Here is a 19001-nt window from a genome sequence, read left to right on the forward strand (position 1 = left end):
AGTAGCAGAGAGTAATACAGAACTTCAGATGGCAAAGTAAACAGTGAGGCAATATTTATTCAAAAACCAAAGCATCCTAACTAAGGGAATACAAAGCTAAGGTAACACATAAAATTCAGCAGATAGAGAAGGTAGATTTAAGGCTTGCAAGAAAACTGACAACTCTGTTGAACGTAGTTGTCTCTGGCTAGTCAACAGACAGTTCAAAGGTCATCCATCTATCTGCTCAACAGCCTAGCAGAGCTCATGGAGCTTCCAGTTCTCTCAGCTACTGTAGAAGAGCTGCACAGGGCATTGGTGGCTGGTCTGAATGGGTCACGTTGGCATCCACATATTCAAGGAAAAGAAGTAGGCTAGTTGAATCACTCTGGGGGTAAGTTCCTGTCTGTCTCTCCCTGCTTCCTGTGGAAGACACCTAGATGACTAATTTAGAAGAGATACTTGAATTTAACTGACTTCAGTAGAGTATATGTATTTAACTCGCTTTGGTTCGGGCCCAGAATTTCATTTAATTTGAAAGGGAGCTTCACCTGTGACAAACTTGCAGGATTAAGTTTAATATTCATGTTGTACAGAACAGAAACAAATGGGACTAATAAATCTGTAATAGAAATTTACAAGATTTTTCTGGCTTAATAAATTTAGCCAGGGGGCACTTGCTCTTAAAGACTTGATACATAAAAAGAGTTCCCTTTTTCCATTAGAATGCAAATTCCTTACACGTTTCATCAGAATTTAAGACCTTCCATCTTACAAGTTTTTTAAAATATGGACTTCATGGCTGCTATTTTTCCCATTCAGAGTTATTCACGTGCAGCCACACAAGCTCCTTGGCTGTTATGTCATTTTTTCAACTAAGCTGTCTTTTATTTATTTATTCATTTTAAGTTAAATTATAGCGCGTGCAAAGAAAACAAAAAATGTCTATTTCTGTGAGATTCTCAGGTGCCTTAATTCTCCTGCTCTTTAGGTAGATGTCTAACACAGGTTTTCTCCTTTTCCAGCCAAGCTACATGGCACTGTGGGCCAGCCATTTAAAGATTAATGCATGTGCAGTGAAATATTCTACAGGCTGTACAGCTCTTTAAGTATTTCCTTTAAGCTCTTGCACACGTATATAAAAGAAAACAAATTTAAGATTATTTGCAGAGTTTGGCAATGAAAATGAGGTGTTAGTAGCATTTGGAGCTGGCAATAAATGTTATTTGACTGTTTTATTACTTGGGGGCAAAGGCAACTATTTATTTTGGGGTGTCGTTCATCAGTACGAGATGAGGGTTTACATTTTATTGCATGTACAATTGTGAAATAAATTCAGCATTTTGTAAATTATAGTGTATATCAGAAGTAAATACATGACAAAACTGTATTTTGATTGTTCTGCAACAAAGTTTTTCACATTTCTGAAAGAAATGAGCAAACTATAATAAATCTTGCCAAAAAAGTTCTGTTTCCTGGAGCGCTAAAACATTTTGAAAACAAGGCAAATGAAAACAAAGTACATCTACCTCTGGAAGCAAAGGAGAGGGTGCTCTGTGGCAATCCAGGCAGGCAATGTCAGCACAGTCTGAGCTGAGGAAGGTCTGAGGACAGCAGACCAGAATGGCTGAGGCTCTGCAGCACTCACAGGGCTCTGCCACTTCCAGCTGGCTCCAAGTACCAGCAGAGTGAATAGGCAACTGGCTGGGGATGAAGCAGGGCTGGCTCACATCTGCTTGCAAATGCTGCATGGACTTCCAAGGCAGTGGACTCATGTTACTTAAGATCATAGAGCAAGTCCATCTCAAAACTGTTGAGCCTCAATTTGCCAGGAATTAACACTTCAGGCCTGTCCTGCTCTTACATCATTCCCTAAGCTATCTGCTCTGTCTCACTGCAGAAAAATACTGGTTGAGATGAGAACTTGTTCCAACCCTTTCTAAGCCATATATGAACTGTTTTATTCATGTCATTATTTTTATTTCATTGATAAGTCAAGAGACATGGAGGGCTGAAGGAGCTGCTCTTCACTGTTTTCCCTAATCCATTCTCAAACCTTATGATCATCCTATTTACCTGTTTGGAGGAACAGCACAGCAACTTACACCTCAGCTGATGGTCTTGAGCCTTTGTACAGTTGACTAAACAGGCAACATGACACACCATACAGGGCTCACAGAATCAGGGGAGTCTACAAAAGCCTTTTTGGGCTATGGTCAGCTTGCCTGTTCCAGTGACATACTACTATTTTATTTCTTTCAATTTCCATCTTTTTTCCATCTAAGAGAAACAAGTACCCCTCTCAGTTCTTTAGAGCTTCCTTTTATCTTCCATTTAAATATGAAGTCAAGTAAAAGCCAAATTTTCACACTGTGAAATATATATAATCATGCTGGACATCATTATTTATGTACAATTTCTATATACATTTTTATGCTTATCACACCACAGGCTTTTAATTAAGGTGTCACTGGTGTCACTGTATCAGTTGGTACACTGGCTAACTTCTGTGTGTGAACATCTACCAGTGGCACTGGCCTACAAAGACAAGTATATTTTTTTAAATCCACATGGCCAATACACAATGGAAGAGCAGGAGTCAGAAAATAAAACAGGATTCCAAACTCAAGAAATCAAGAGCAATTAAGCCAAATAGATAGAGGGAACACATTAAGGAAATGTACAATCTCGGACAGTAAAGATACGACCGCATTCATCACAAGGGGGAAAAAAGACATCATAAAACTGTCAAGATAAGTGACTTAGGAACCAAGGTCCCAAATTACAAAATATCCTAGGTGTTTAGGGTCATCACTACATTTGAGAATCACTCATTGTCCAAAGTGTCACTTCTGGATGATTTTCAATTAGTATCCCAATGTCCAAAGCATAAGACTATAGGATTAGAAGAAAAAAAAGGGACTAGTTGCCTGCATTAAATAAGCACCCAGGCAACAGACATTTCTGAGGATGCAGAGATACTGCAGGCCACAAGATGCTTCCTATCATCCCACACCAAATGCAGAGCTAGAACAAGAGCTGCAGCCCCCGAGCTTTTCCTTAGGGCACTTTTGAGCTCGAGACCCTCCCCATCACTCCAGGTCCTTACAGCAGGATGATATTCGTGAAATAAAACTCCTAAGGTATTTCAGGAAGCTGACCTCTACCATTTTACACAGGATATTAAATAGAACCCAGATGTCTCCACTTAGAAGTGACTTAGTTCTTGTGTTTTATAAAGGTCCATTCAGCCGCCTTCTGAGTTATCACAATATTGAAGTGACTTGCTGTGAAGAAAAAGTCAGACTTTCTGATTATTTCCCTTACCTACTTCTCATGCCAGCTGTCTTGGTTTTCAAAGATTAAAACTGGCACCTGTATGTTCTGAAATAAGAATCTGTGCCTCAATTATGAAAATACCTGACTAAGAAATAACCATCTACAGTCCACTTGGGAGAAACATACAAAGTATACAGAGTAGAGTTGTTTCTTTGGGTTTTTTTTGCTAAATCCATTTCCATGGATGCCTCTGTACATAAGCCCCTATTGTATATGACTGTAGATCTAAGCACAGTACAGGCTGTGGCATTTCACCCCAGGAAGCAGAAAAATAATCTGGATTTAGATTTTCCAAAGCATAAGAATGCTTTTTCAGGCTTGGGAAAATTACATTAATCAATTTACTAGAAATAACAGAATCACAGAATGCCAGGTTGGAAAGGACACCAAAGACCATTTGGTCCAACATTTCTAGGTAGGAACATGGTTTAGATTAGATGGCCCAGCATCCTGGCAAGATGAGGCTTACAAGTGTTTAGTGTTGGGAAACCTACCATTTCCCTGGGGAGATTATTCCAGTGTCTGACTGTTCTCATAGTGAAAACTTTTTTTCTGATGCCCAGTCAGGATCTCCCCAGGAGTAAATGGCACACATTGCCCATCATCATTTTCATGTGACTCCTTGTACCAAGGGAGTCTCCATCTTCTTGGTAGTCACCCTTTAAATACTGGAACATGGCAGTAAGATCTTCTCTAAGCCTTCTTTTCTCAAGCATGACAATCATGTCCTGATAATCATGTCCACTCAGAAAATTTCAGTTGCTTCATTTCAAGAATTCATAAGAAGACCCTCCATTTAAAAGCTGACAAGCTGTTACAACAGTATTTTTGTATAAACTATATGCTCTGGGATGAATACATTCTGGAACTGAGTGAATAATGTAATTTGGGGATAGCAATTTCATGCTTGAAAGAAGAAAGAACAAAGTGACCTTAAATTTTACAAAATTTGAATTTTTTTAAAAAGATAATATTAAAAGCCCATAATCTAAATATTCCCTAAAGCCTTTAAAAATATGTATTTGTACTGCACACAGGGGGGAAAAAATGCCATCTGTTTAAAAAATTAGTTCTGCTGCTTTTAAATATTGACATCCCCTTTTCAATTGCCTGCTACAGCCAACTGTGCCCCACTTAGGTCAAGCCATTAGATGTTTACTCTTTGGATATTGCCTGGGCTTTCTGCCACTCACATCAGGCTTTATAATTTCCATTTACTCTATAATATATTTAATAAAATTTGCTATTTTATTATACTTAGGAGTGAGATAGCATTTCAGTTCCAAGCTCAAATTTTCAATGTCATGTAACTTTTTAAAAACAATTAACTTTTGGGGTGTGTTGGTTTTTTTTTCCTGGCTTTCCCTCATTCCCTTTCAATTTTTTCTTTTAACTTTAAAAAAGAAAACTGTTCGTACATTTTTAAGGCACAGACTTCAAACTAATTGCAGTCCTACATGTCTAACAATCCTCATCCATGTTACAAAATAATAATGCTGAACTTCCTTGTGTAAACGCAGTCAAATCTTGAAGTTTTCATTGTTTTTCTTTTCTAAATATACACTCTTACACATGTAATATGTGCATCCAAGCAGCTTAACAGAGCAGCTTATTTGTTTTACTACCATTATATTGTCTTAGTGGTTCCATAATAAAAAAAAATGTTTTCAAGCTTTGTAACTAAAGCTATAAAAGAACTAGTTCCAAAAGACACTCAACATAAAAAACGATGGAGCAGAATCTGTTGTATTATTTACTGATTTTAATTTTTCAGGCTACTACCAAGCAATGTGGGCTGAAATGTTTCGAGATTATAGAAAAATTAAACTCTAAAGTCCAAAAAAAAAAACAACTTCCAAGAGATAAAAAATACAGTGCCACTCTTTCAAAGCACTCAGGTCTTGGTCCACTAATTCAGAGTGGAATGTAAGTCAGACGAGAATTTTCCAACTATTCACAACTGTACAATCACGGAATTTGCTTGAAAGGAATTTGAGGCAATGAAACTACATCAGAATTTTATCAGTAATAAGATAATTAGCTCACTTAGCAGCAAATCCTGTATGAGAGCGGTATGGCAGAGTGAAGAGAAATGAGGAAAAATACACAAGATAAACTGTATCTGAGAAATCTTTGAAAGATGCCTTTTAAACACTTGTATGTTGCATGACTGGCCATCTCCAATACTCATCTTCACAACATCCAACATCCAACACACACCTTCAGCCACCCTTTCTCTTGTAAAAGATTAACAAGTTTTGACCAAAATGGCTTCTGTGGAAGCTTAAAATTGGGTACAGGGTAACCAGGCAATGCTCACCCGTTCCAGCTACATCCTTAGTACTTCAATGCTAGTAGCAAACTTCAAGCCAACTGTCAGAAGTCAGTACATCTCTCAGAAATCCACACTCTTCTATTAGGAAAAGCACATAATTTTGGCCAGCTGATATAAAAAGAAGTGCCTTGTACAAACTCTTACCAAAATCCATATACTATAGACTTTGCTAAAAAAAAAAAAGTTCCTGTATAATACTAATTTCTTCTTCAACTACCTATTCTAAAAATTTCTCATAGTTCAAGTAACCTCTGATTTTAATACTAAATTTTTTATTCCCCACCTCCAAAATAATTTCCTATTTGCTTTTGTAAATTCTCTTATTTGCTGTACAGACAACCTTCTACTGTTTCCTCTTTCCACCTTCAAACTTGACCTGTACTGACTGGCATTAATCTCATCTAGTTGTACTGGGCTGCAGTTGGGTGCCCACTCTGCATCAGCCGCCTGGGCTCTCTCTGCAGGCACTTCCAGAGGGCAATCCATGCTGCTCCAGGGTGGGTACAGAGTGTGAAGGGGGTGAATTGCTCTCCGAAAGCACATTCTCTCTCTGCACTCACCATGGGGAGACTCTAAATTACTAAGATGGACTATTAATATTCAGCTGCTTCAAGTTAGATGTCCACTCACAATTATTTCACAACCCTGCTTTATTTTTAATGCATGTGTATCTTCTGTGCATCCAATACAATATACTGGAGCAGAGCCATAAAAAGGGAAAGTTTGGTGTTTTCCTTTGACAGCCCCCCCCCCCCCTCTGGAGAGCCTGAAGAACCAATACATTTAAACTGTCCTGCTACATTTAGCACCATGGAAGAGGCTATAGATCCAAAGCAGCAGGCAGAATTTCCAGTGACTGGACAGAGCAACACACTAGAGAAAGGTGTATGACCCAAGTGACAAATTGTGCTGCTACAAATATCTATTTAAGTACCTATCACATTCAATCTAAGTATTTTCATACCCTTCCTCCTGACTGTTGAATATTTAACTTCTATTTCTTAATCTCTCTTTTCTAAAGCCTACTATTTCTACATCAAGTTTGGGAACCGTTCCTTTCCCCAAACCACCAGATATAATTATTGCAGCCACTATGACTGTATCTCTTGAATTTAATAATTTCTTAAACCAGCTATTGCAAGTTCCTTCAGGCTATGCAGAGAGTGATCTCTCTTATACTCCAGGAAAAGATTGGAATATTCCAATATACTTAAAATGTCTTTTAAAAAGACTCCTTCATCAGTGTTGTTCACCTATCTGGGTTTTAGTTATGGCCACAAATACCTTTCATTTTTAGTCAAATGACTCCTGTGCAATTCCTAACTTGCTGTTGTACTGCCATGGCCTTCAGTTCCAATATCATTTCTATTTATAGTTGTTCACCACTGCATAAAGATTTGCTTCAGAAATAAGTGATATCTCTAAAAGATGTTCTAATCTGACCAAATGAAATTAAAAAGTAATACAACCTTCATATTTCTTGAGAAGCGAGACAGCATAAATAATAAGCAGCACAGAATTAAGTAATGTCAAGAAACTTTTTTCTTTTTAAATGACGCTACAAACATAAAGGCAATGTGATGAACTGGATTCCATGCAATGAAGAGATGCAGGTGCTCAGTATGAGCTCAGAAGAGATGCAGTGATTCCGTTCTGCAGAAGAACTAACTTGTGTGGGCCCTTTCAAGAATGCCAATTTTTTCAAGTTTAATGAGACTTTTAAGTAATGAGACATTTAATTCTGATTTTCAGTCTATAGTCATTGATTCAAATCTGTCTGGATATGGATATTATTGCTTAGATCAAAACTTGTTGCTTAGTGTTTTATAAAAAGCAGAGATGAACATTATGAAATTGATTCGAGATGCCCACGAGAAAACTACAACGACCTGTGAGTAGACCTATCTCCATCAACAATCTAGAAGGTTAGCTAAGGATAAACAACACACTAACTAAAAGTGCAGATACTGCTCAATTTCTATGTTGTAAAGGTCACAAAGTATGCTATTAGATATAATTAGCAAAAGGATATTCACCTTATAACCTACTTCCTAGTAGAGAAAAATAATACAGGTCATTAACTTTCAACATCCTGAAGAAACCTCAAAATAAGGTTCTAGGGCTGTGGTAGTGAATATTAAGTTAGACATAAACTTCCAGCTCTGTACAGCAATCAGAAAGTCTCTAATTATAGTGATAGAAGCATTTTCTCTTGAGGAAGGGGGCTTTACACAGCCCCCATCAATTACCACATCTGTGAGGCAACCTGGAGTTCAGGGGTAAGCACAGTATTGTACAAATTGCTTAGGTGAAAACACAGAGATAGACATAAAATATTACAGATGCTACATACTAAGATAGAGAGGAATTATTTGTGGTGCTAAAAAGGAATGTAATTAGGAGAGAAACATATCAACAGAAACTCTGAGACCTCTGTGCAGTCTGCCTGTCCAAATGCATTTTTGTTCACCTTGGCATTAGCAATTTATGATTTGAACAACCAGAGCCATTTGAACCAGTGTAGCTCGATGGACTTGAACTTCACTAGCAGAAGCTCAAAGCTTAAATCTATGCCTACATATCTGGATTAGCTGGAATACATGGATGCAATTCCCCTGCCAGTAGCGAGTGTCAGGCCGCTCACATAGATGAACAGTTAACTGTGGATATCTGTTTTCAGAACATAATACAAGAATAACCAGAAAATCTTCCTTCAACTAATCTTCTGGTTAAAATACTGCTACATATATTTTGATCTGCCACTGTGAAGTCAGGGCACTTAAAAGATCAGAATAATCCTTTCTGGAAATACTGACTATAATTTATTGAAAATTAGGAAAATTATTTGATTATCTACGAGGGCAAAAGTCAAATAGAATACATATTACTGTAAATCTGAAGAATCAGTTTTCATCTTTAATATGCAACATAAAAAGCCATCATAATATATGTATATGATAAGCAATGGGTAGAACGTCAAAGCCAGCATGACAGAATGTAGGAAGCTTATTAAGACTTAGTCAAATTGATACATTTTAACATTGATACAATATATCTACAAGAAACCTACTAGACTTCTATTTATATGGATTTTTTAATAAGTTAATTCAAGATGCTGTTGCTAGGCATGTTTAAGTTTCCTATAAATAAAAGATTTTCACATCCTATGTCTGTGTTAATTTTTTTTTTTTTAATGTCTGAGTATGTATTGAAGGTTCCCAATTCTTTTATAGAAACATTCACAAGGAGTCCAATTCCTTGTCACAACGAGTGAAAGTTAAAAGTGACATTTAGTGGCTTCACAGCCCTCCCTTTTCAAGGGGAAGGAGCAAAGTGGGCAAAGTCCTCTCTGGTTGTTCCACTTTGGCGGTAGCTGTTGTGTCCAAACAAGTCCTCCCCCAGACATCTAAGCACAGTCAGTACATTCCCAACTCCTACTGCCAAGTTAAAATGAAAACGGTCTTAGTTCAGAAATGATTGAGGTGGTTTGCCCTAATCAAATTAAACCAGCCAAATGTTCTTTTCAAAGGTAACTGTCTACTCTGCAGCTGTATGCAAAATACCACATCAAATGTGAAAAAAAAAAACAGAAAAAAAAAAAAAGTGATAGAATTCTATCCTTACAGTAGAGCCCTGGCTCCACAGATGAAGAGAAACAAAAGCATCAGCCCAGCTAGGAATTACATTCACAGAAAGCTCCTAGAAATATGTTAACTTAAGAAACAGTGAACGAAGTACTGAAACTGCTAGTTTATAATTAAATGATTTCAGGGAGAAAGGAATTCTCTGACACTGTTAAGCAGCAACAGACACCTTCAGTTATTTACCATTGTGACCACACTTCAAATACATATTAAATAGATATTCAAATAGGTATTAAAAGACTACCCAAAGCTTCACATAAAAGAGAAAACAAAAATATCACCTAGGCTTTTCCATTTCCCAGCTCCTTTATCTGTTTCTATCAAAATGTGTAACATTCTGTACTGACTAATGTTGCAAAAGTCCAAACTCAGTAGGTTTCATTTAAGCTCAGAATGATTCATCTGCACTAGAACTAAGTATTCAATCATTAAATATGGGAAATTCCTGCAAAGATGAATTCATATGCAAGCTATTTTTTAATTTCCTTTTACTAAGAGAAGGTCCGTCACCTGTTAATGATAATCCAGAGTGACAACCACTCATGAATGCTTTTAAAACAGTACGGAAGTTTTTGTAAACTGTTTCCCAGGCATGTCATGGGAAATCTACCCAAGGGTAACTCTATCAATATCAGCAAACTGGCACATTCCACTACACCCTCTATTTAGGCATCCAAAATCATCACCTGGTCCTAAAATGATGTGGGATGCTTCTTAGATTAGACAGCTATGTCCTTCTAAAAACCTAAAAAGACATTGAAAGCATTATGTGGAAGAGTTTCTTATTACTCATATATAAACTTCTTTGTTCCACCTAAAGAACATACAACTGCGTTGTTGGAATTTTAAAGCCTGATTTTAAAAGGATTGTTTAGCGGAATATTTCCTTGTGAACATTTTCTAGTGATGGGACAAGTTTCCAAAGGTTAAGGGTAAATAAAAATTCTGAAACAGTTGGGAAATCAACACTCGTGTTTCCACTCTTTGATTATCATCTCATCAAAAGCTTCCCAAATGGAGGTTTCCCAAATGGAAAATGTCAAGTGCACTATGGAAAAAACCACTCACTGGAAAATTCTAAAGTGGCTTGTTTTTTAAATACAAATGCTTTATAGTTTTAAAAGGTAAAGCTGTTAAATAAAAATGCGTGCATAATTTAAAATATTTTTCAGAATACAGGAAGAATATATGAATAAATGACGTAAGATAAGAAACTTGTCCTCTTCTGAATGAAAAAAAAAAACACAGCTTAGTTATACATTTATATGGGCACAGTGATCTTTTGGTAATTTTTTAGATTATTGAGAATCAGCTTGTTCAGCAAAACTGAGAAAAAAATAGATTTCATACAAAGAGTAAAAAACAAATGCTTTATAAACAGCTGCAAAGTTTTGGAATGAGCATAAGCTTCTATTTTATTTAGGGTTATGAAAATTTATAATAATTTTTTTCAGAATAAATTTACTTCAGAACTAAACTAAGTAAACTACGAATTACTACAAAGACAAGGAACCACTCCTGATGCCAAATTCATGATACTGCTATACCAGGATAGTGATATTATTTATTGTGCACAATTTATTTCAGCTTTTAATAGAAAATTTCTCTGGCAATAAGGCTTCAGTTAATGTAATACACAAGAATCAGTATCTGTGATTCATATGCTTATCTATATTGTCCCTGAACTCTACTCAGAAAAGCATTTTAAAATTCAGTGCCTACTTAATATCATAGCTATTTCTATTTGATAATGATAATTTGATATCTAATAATCTGTGCTAAACTTCAATGACTTAAATCCCACTTGAGTGACTCAGTGCTTTGCTAAATCACAGCCTCCAACTTACTCTATTTCAAGTGAGCACTTCTCCCAGCTCCATTCCACACTTCAGCTGGCAGTAGGCACCATGAAGCAAGTGGCAAAGTCCCAATTAATCTACTCTGTTCCCTGTTTGCTAGAGTGGACTATCCACCCTCCTGTCCTTTTCAAGGCTCAGCTTTGAATCCTGGACCCCACTCCATTAACTCAGGGGATGCTGACGCTTTGCCTGGCAGCCACAGGCTGTCACCAGCAACAGTTGTGGAGAAACAAGTCTGTTTTTCAGTCTGAGCAGGACCCAGCAAGACTAGATCTGGCTGAGAACAGCAGAGACACAATCATCCACAGATTTAAAGAAGGAAGGCAGCACTGGACATAATCTAAAATTACTAACATTTACTCACACAAAGACTGGAAACATGTTTTTTGTAAAAAGCTTAGATTCAGAATAAGATAAAATACTTTTTGAAGAAAGCTTGTACTGACTCCAGAAACTGAATTTCCTAAGGCTCAGTAGGCTATTCCATATTCAACCCTTCCTTCCTGACATGCTCTTATCTTGTCCTGCTTCTGGCAGACCATGCATTCAAAACAAATCACCACATCCATTACTAATAAACAATTCATATGGACAGGAAGAATATAACTTATTTTCCCTGTACGTGCTTACTCTGTGTGCTGTAAGTTTGCAAGCAGATGATGACAGGCCAGCATTCGTGTGCAGTCGCTTCACAATGGCCTCTGTCAACTTAACAAACTTCTCCAAATCTCACCTACTGCCAAACCCTGTTGAGTGTCAACCACATCATTCCCCTTTCCCCTCTTGCCATCAGAGCAGTCATCTTCCCAGGTAGGCAGCCCCTCCCTCCCCCAAGGCCTTTGCAGTGGCTGGTCAGTGCCGGGACCGTCTCCCTTCCCCTCCAGCCACCACTGTGCTCCAGCCTGGAAATGCCTCTCTCCAGCCAAGGCACTTCCCGTCTTCACATCTGCCTTGAAGACCATCCTGTTTGTGTTAGACTAAAACTGACTCTGAAGCTCATTCAGTTTTTCCTTCCCATTACTCATCCACCTCTTCAAACCCAGAGGAGACTCATCTGCCACATTAATCCCTTAAACTTTGGCAAGTTTCAAGCTAATTTTCTTCTGTTTCACTCCATCCCTGTATCTTATTTTACTCTTTCTGAGTGCCAGACAATCCCTGTACCTAGCAATACAGAGGTAACCATTTCTTTCTCTCCAGGGGCCTGCCAGATGCCATATGAGTGGTGCTAATCAAAAATTAATTGTATCACACAACACAGCACACTGCTGGTCTGTAAGGATGATGTCACATGCTAGAAGTTTCTCATTAGCTTGGCAGAAAAAGGAAGTAAGGAAGGAAGCAGAATTCATTGGAGACAAACACTCCGTAAAATAGAAATGTTTCACTTGACAGGATAGAATGGCTCAATGATTTTGAGAAGATCATCCTTAAAATTTACTAACTGTACAGTAATAAAGCCATCAGCCTATGTCAGTGTCACCACAAACTGGAAAGAGAAACAAAATTAGCGACTTTATTTTGATTTTCCCTCTGTATGTTCCCATATAATTGCAGTTTAACAAATAGAACAAAGCAAAACAACTACAAGTTCTAACTGCCTTTCAAGAGGTTGGCTAGGTTTTGACAGGCTGCTACAGATATGTTCTGTATGGTCTCTCCATCAGGTTGGACATGGAACCATAGAATCATAGAAGAAGAAGAATCACAGAACGGTTTGGGTTGGAAGGGACCTTAAAGATCATCTAGTTCCAATCTCCCTGCATAGGCAGCGACACCTCCCACTGGACCAGGCTGCTCAGAGCCCCATCCAACCTGGCCTTCAACACTGGAACAGGGAGAGGGCATCCACAGCTTCTCTGGGCAACCTGTGCCAGTGCCTCACCACCCTCACAGTAAAGAATTTCTGCCTAAGACCCAATTTAGATCTTAAGGAATCTTACAACACGTATAAAAAGACACCTGCTAAGTATAAACCAGCTCTAAGTACCAAACCATTATACACTTCAGGGACCTCTTAGCAGAGTCAAGTGCTGGTCTTTATGTCAGGACTCGTGGGGATGAGGGAGTCACTTGTGCCCCAGCCTTGTCCCTCCATGCTCAGGTTGCCTTGCCAAAGGAAATCAGTTGATGGAGTCCATCAAGTACTCAACTGCAAGCCAAGAGATAACAGTATGGACCACTGGACTGCAAAAGCAGGGAAAAAGTCATGTGACATTATTGCTGCACCATGGAAGGTACTTTACCGTGTAATTTATATTTTCAGGGTTATAAAATAACACAGAGTCTTGAACATGGCATAATTGTGCAAACACTCCTAGTCACTGGGTTTCCCCCACTCTGATCTGTATACCAAAAAGACTGAGGATTAGAGTTACATTTCCAGTAAGGTGGATCATTCTGTTGAACCTAAGTCAGTCAGCTGGGGCACCTATTCTGCAAGTTAACAGACAGGAGAGAACTAAAACTTTTCATTCCAAGGTAGTGATGACCTTGAATGGCAAGACTTCTGACACTTATATCTGAAATAGTAACTCAGATTAAATTATATTCTAATAGATAACATTCAATATAATTTTGGTTATTTTAAAACTGAAGACATACTAACCCATGAAAATATTTAAAAAGTTGTATTTATCAAAAAACTATGAGAAAATAAAGCTTTGCAGGCTTGCTCTACTTGCTTAAGGATTAACACTATGAAAACTGTTAGAAAACAAGTGTAGCAAGAATTACAGTATTCTGTCTTGGATAATCACCTTCCCAAAGTGCTAATTCACAGCTTGATGGATGATTAACATTAGGGGAAAATTACTCATCTGATTACCAGCAGGAGAGAGATAAAATGAACATAATATAGTGCTGAATTTAGTATTATAATCACAAGTAGAATTTTTACAGATATACTGCAGCAGGGAATACTCCCAGTTATACATACAGGAATTTCCTGAAGCTAATATGTCATTTATTCCTGGCAAAGTCTGTCCTTTGTCTACATATATTTCATTTTTCCCAAAAAGAACAGCATTAAGCTACATAAGTGCTGGACCAGCTTTTGCCAGATTTAACTACTGTATATAGTAAAGCTTTAGTAAAGTAATACATCTTATTACCTGGAAGGTGAGCTAGAGGAGCACTTTCATCATCCTACCAGTTACAAAGGACATCTCCAAGCCTGCAGCATACTTCATTGTAGAGGAACTCAGAATAAGATTTACTCTTGAAGATTTTATTTTTTACTTTGTTTTGCAAAGATAAATAGAAAAGAATTAGATGACCTGATGGAGAGGAACTCTCCACAGAGGCAAATGTGAACATGACAGGATTTTAAGCACACAGCAGTCCTTTTAACTGTATATTTCCTGTACCTTTCTGTATACTATTTTTTACCATCTTACAAAATTTTAGATCAGTCCTCCAGGCCACATTTCCATTACAGTCTATAGTCCAGAGAGTTCCACCACCATCAGTTTTCTGATGAAGGTTAGACTTCTTTTCACTTATTCTGCACCTTGTTGTTCTGCAGGGAATTCTTATCTAACTTCACTATCTGTTACTGTAAAACAACTGTGTTGTGAAAAACGCATCTCTTTGTTGTATGGAAATGCAAACAACAGACTTGGAAAGAAGGAATGGAAAACAAAGCTCTCACTATTACTAAGCAGTACCATGGAAAAATACGATAAATATTTTGTTTAAAATTATTCTATGCTATTTAGACATTTGCACTTTATGGAGAAAATTCTCTTCTACCCCAGTGCCAAGAACTGGAAACCAGTTCTGGCTCCAAGTGTTTCTCAGGATTTTCGAGGAAGGGGAACTACGACAGCCTCGACAAACCCGGGCTGCAGCAGCAATGCTGGCCCTGCATCGTGGCTCCGTGACCATCAAAACCATGCAGGAGCTGCACCCCTGCCTAGCACATATGGGTTCTCTTCCTCAACCAACTGCTCTTCATGTTCAGCACCACTTCATGGAGACAGAGAAGCCCTGGACTGCTGAGCTTCTGAATGTATTCTCTGGAGATGCCCAGACTGACCACTTCAGTCCAGCACGACACTGAGCACAAGTTCATGGGGTCTGTGATTTCTGCTGATGCCATCAGGTGATGCCAGAGCACAGGGCATGTGTGGCTCATCTGTTTGAAGTCTGTCTAAATTTTGACTCACAGAATGACTGTTGGTTTGCATGCAGCAACTCATGGGTCACACATGCCATTACTCAGAGGTAACAGATTCAACATTACATTTGCAGTTCTCACTTGCTCCTCTCAAGCTACTTGCCTGTAACAGTCAGAAGAAAAGCTAGATGTATCTTCAAAGAAAAAATAAATTTAAAAAAAATTCAAATATGTGTTGTTATCCCAGTGCACTGAAAATTATGTACATTTTATCTAGTATGTACACTTCATAGCCTGGCTGTGATACCAGTTTGCATGCCCAAACCATGAACATTTTTTTGAGCATAATATATTTAATAATTAAGTATACCTAGGTCAGCTGTTTAGAAGTGCAGATCTTCTTTTACAGCATTTCCTTTTCTGAGTATATTTACATAATATAAAAATAGACCTTTAATTTCAATAAGCTACAAACTCTTGTACCGTATTTTATAACAGAACTGGGGCATGTAAATATTTTCAAATAATCTTTCAATATATGATTTCAGTCTCTCCAAAGTGCTACTTATAGCTTCATCTGCTCTATAGATTAAAAAAATGCACAATGGAGGTGAGTTCTTAAATAGCATTCATCACATTTTAGAAGAGATAATTGAAATTCCTGTTTCTGTTCCCCTGCCTGTTCGTGAAAAAAGGTCTGCAGCCAAGGTCCCAAGCATCCTGATACCTCACAGGCCAACCCCTTGCATCCGAAATGCTGCTGATGGCAAAAGCTACAGGCTTCACAACACTATGATGAGGACCTGGCACACACTTCCAGAGATTTTGATATTGAAACTACATTCTCATTTTGCTGGTTGAAACATTGCTGCTTGCAGAGAATGAATTTTCATTCAAACTTTTAAAATATTTTAAGCTTCAATGTATTTATGCAATGCTATGTTGAGATTGAACTGCCCTTAAACCTAAGCAAAACAGCTGCATAGTCAGTTTCTCAAATGGCTCTTTGGAAAACAAGAATTTTATTTTCATTATTTTGCTGAATTCAGGGTTACAAAGTGTTTCAATTTTTTTTTTTTACTTCATGTGGAAAAAGCTCGATGACAGAAAAATCAGTAAGTATTGTTATGTGGAATTACTTCCAAACAAGTTTTATAATTTTCAAATACAAAATTATCTAAACCTGGACAATTAAATGCTCGTTTACTCTCAGAAATTATTGGGCTGGGTTTCAGAGATTTTGAGAGCTCTCAATTATCACTCTACTGCCAAGGAAGAACTTCGTGTGTGCTCCTCTGTAAACCACATCACTTGATTCAGCAACCAAACACAACACCAGCTACAAGCCATGCTGAAGGTCACCTCTAACTTTGGAGTGTCTGTTTGTCTGGGACTGAAAGAGCCTTGGTGTTAGTGAATTACAAAATATTTCCCTTTTGCTATTCAGTATGAGCATACAATAATGCCAATAACAGGAAATATTGCTAGTACAGCACCCTCAGCGAGCTGCTGACCAGTTTCAAATCATTGCATACGTGGGTATCTGCAAAGTGAAGCTTCCTTCTTAAAGTTTCAAATATCAGTAAGACACTCAAAGGCAGCTGGAGGTTTCCAGCTACAGGAAAACGTAAGAGGTTGCGGTACGGTCAGCCTCACCATTGAGAGAATCTGTGTACAGACTGAAATAAATACACAGGTATTTATCCGGGGTTTATGTTACTGACATGACAGAAAGGACATCCTGGGGCAGTGGCCCCAGGATGAACCATTTTGCAAGGTTCAATGTCTGTACTATTGCACTCTTGGTAGCACGATCATCTTCATGCGGTGAGATTAGTACCAGTCAGAGCATTCAATTGCAAGGCCACCTGAAAAGCTTGAAGTCTTAAGCTGTTACTTCTCTTTAACACAATAACCTACAACTCTATAAAAGCATCTAAAATGGTGGAAAGTACATTCCACTACCACTCACATAGTCTCTGCTATTTCGGTAACAAATAAGAGCTGCTAAAAAATCAGCTGCAGCTGGCAGAACTAATACTTGAGACAAAACCAGGGAGACACTGGAGTTTCTTCATTCTCTTAGGCCTGAGGAAATAGTTTGTGTGTATATATATATATATATATATATATATGTGGCTCCTTGCCCACGCACTCAAACACTTAAGTCACACACCTATGCCTCTGGAGATGGGTGTTTGCGTGTGGGAGGCAACGCAAAGGATGAGGTGAGGTCTGGCAGGCAACACCTTGGCCTTCTGAAACCTCAAACCACACTTCAAGTACACAGCTTAGTGCCCACTTCATCCACAAACCCAAACTAGTGTCCAGTCCATTTACGTACCCAAACTCTTGCTTGCCCAATTCATGCACTAAAACCATGACCCCACTGATTGGGACACCTGCCCCACTTCCTCACCTGACCACATTGGGGTGCTCGAACGTCTCCAGGTGCCTCAGAACTGCCACCTCTCGGATGGTGGACAGTGGCATCCCCTCTTCGCTGGTCTGCACCCGCACCCGCTTCAGCGCAACAAAGCGGCCTCCGTTCTTCAAGTCTCGGGCTTTGAACACCTTCCCGTAGGCTCCTTCCCCAATCTCAGCCACGCATTCATACTGCTGGTCAGCCAGGTTTGTGCTGTCCTTATCCATGCTGGCACTACTCCTCTTCCTCCCACGCCCCACGTGCCTCGGGGTGGCTCTTGGTCTCACTTGCTCTCTGGTATGGGCACTTCGCTCACGTTGCAGACAGGCCACGCACTCGGCACCTCTGCCAGGGGCAGCAGGAAGCTCTTGTCCTCCTGTTCTCGTCCCTCTTCTGTACGGGCTCCAACGTGCCTCCTCTTTCGGCCACCCAGAATTATCATACAGTTTTTAGGGGCATTGTCTGTGTAAAGCCAATTAGATCTGGGGGACAAACGAAGCAAGAAAAATGAGTTTAGTTTACTTCATTACTTCAGCATTGTTTAAAAACTGAGAAAACTAAGCTAACCTATTAGATAGCTACAGGCAAAGCAAAAACATGGTGCAAAGGAAGATGTGAACCACCAGCGTGGCACACGTATTAACACCCCTGAATGGCTGACAGAACACTACAATTAGAAAGGTCTGCAGAGAAGGCTACAACACATGGCTGCAGAGCAAACACGTGCTGTGGGATTCTACTGAGCAAGGGGCTGAACGCAACAACCCTGTGAGCCACGGGTGACGGGGAGGGCAGAGCTCACCATGCACGCGTGAGAGGAAGCTCTGTCCTAGCACTTGTGTCAGGACTGCAGGACTCAAAGGTTCTTCAGTGCACATGGTGGAAATACATGCCTTGCTATCTTACAGTTACTTATTAGTAAATAATAGTACTGGGAGGTTTCAGCCTCGATCTCATCTCCTCCGTGCTAAGCCCTGCCTGAACACATCGCAAGAGACAAGTTCCTGCCTCAAAGTGCCTGCTGGGAGGAGGAACATGTACATATTGGCATGACGATCATGTTTCTGAGCGTTGTGTGCTGAGGTACATTCAGAAACGTACACTCCAGCAAAGCCATTCAGACGCGAGGGTTTGGGCTGTGGGTGCTGCTACTGCTGGATGTGTGACTGGCAGCTCCTTGCAGAGCAGCCTGATGAGAGATGGTCTTCAGGGAGAGCTCGCTCTGCTCTGCAGGGCACCAGGCTGGAGAGCAGAAGCAGTGCCTTCTGCACCCACACTTTCTGCAGGGCTGTGGGCAAAT

General features: G+C 39.1%; 1 protein-coding gene across 1 annotated transcript in view; it reads right to left on the bottom strand.

Moving 5' to 3' along the window:
- CDK6 (cyclin-dependent kinase 6) overlaps positions 1–17928 on the bottom strand; it is a 125535-nt gene extending 107607 nt beyond the window's left edge. Inside the window, exon 1 of the mRNA XM_010001574.1 lies at positions 17696–17928. Coding sequence (XP_009999876.1) covers positions 17696–17928 — 233 coding nt within the window. The remainder of the gene's footprint in view (positions 1–17695) is intronic.
- Positions 17929–19001: the final 1073 nt, after the last annotated feature.

Source organism: Chaetura pelagica, unplaced genomic scaffold (genome assembly GCF_000747805.2).
Source record: "Chaetura pelagica isolate M959 unplaced genomic scaffold, ChaPel_1.0 scaffold127, whole genome shotgun sequence".
NCBI classification, from domain to species: Eukaryota; Metazoa; Chordata; class Aves; order Apodiformes; family Apodidae; genus Chaetura; species Chaetura pelagica.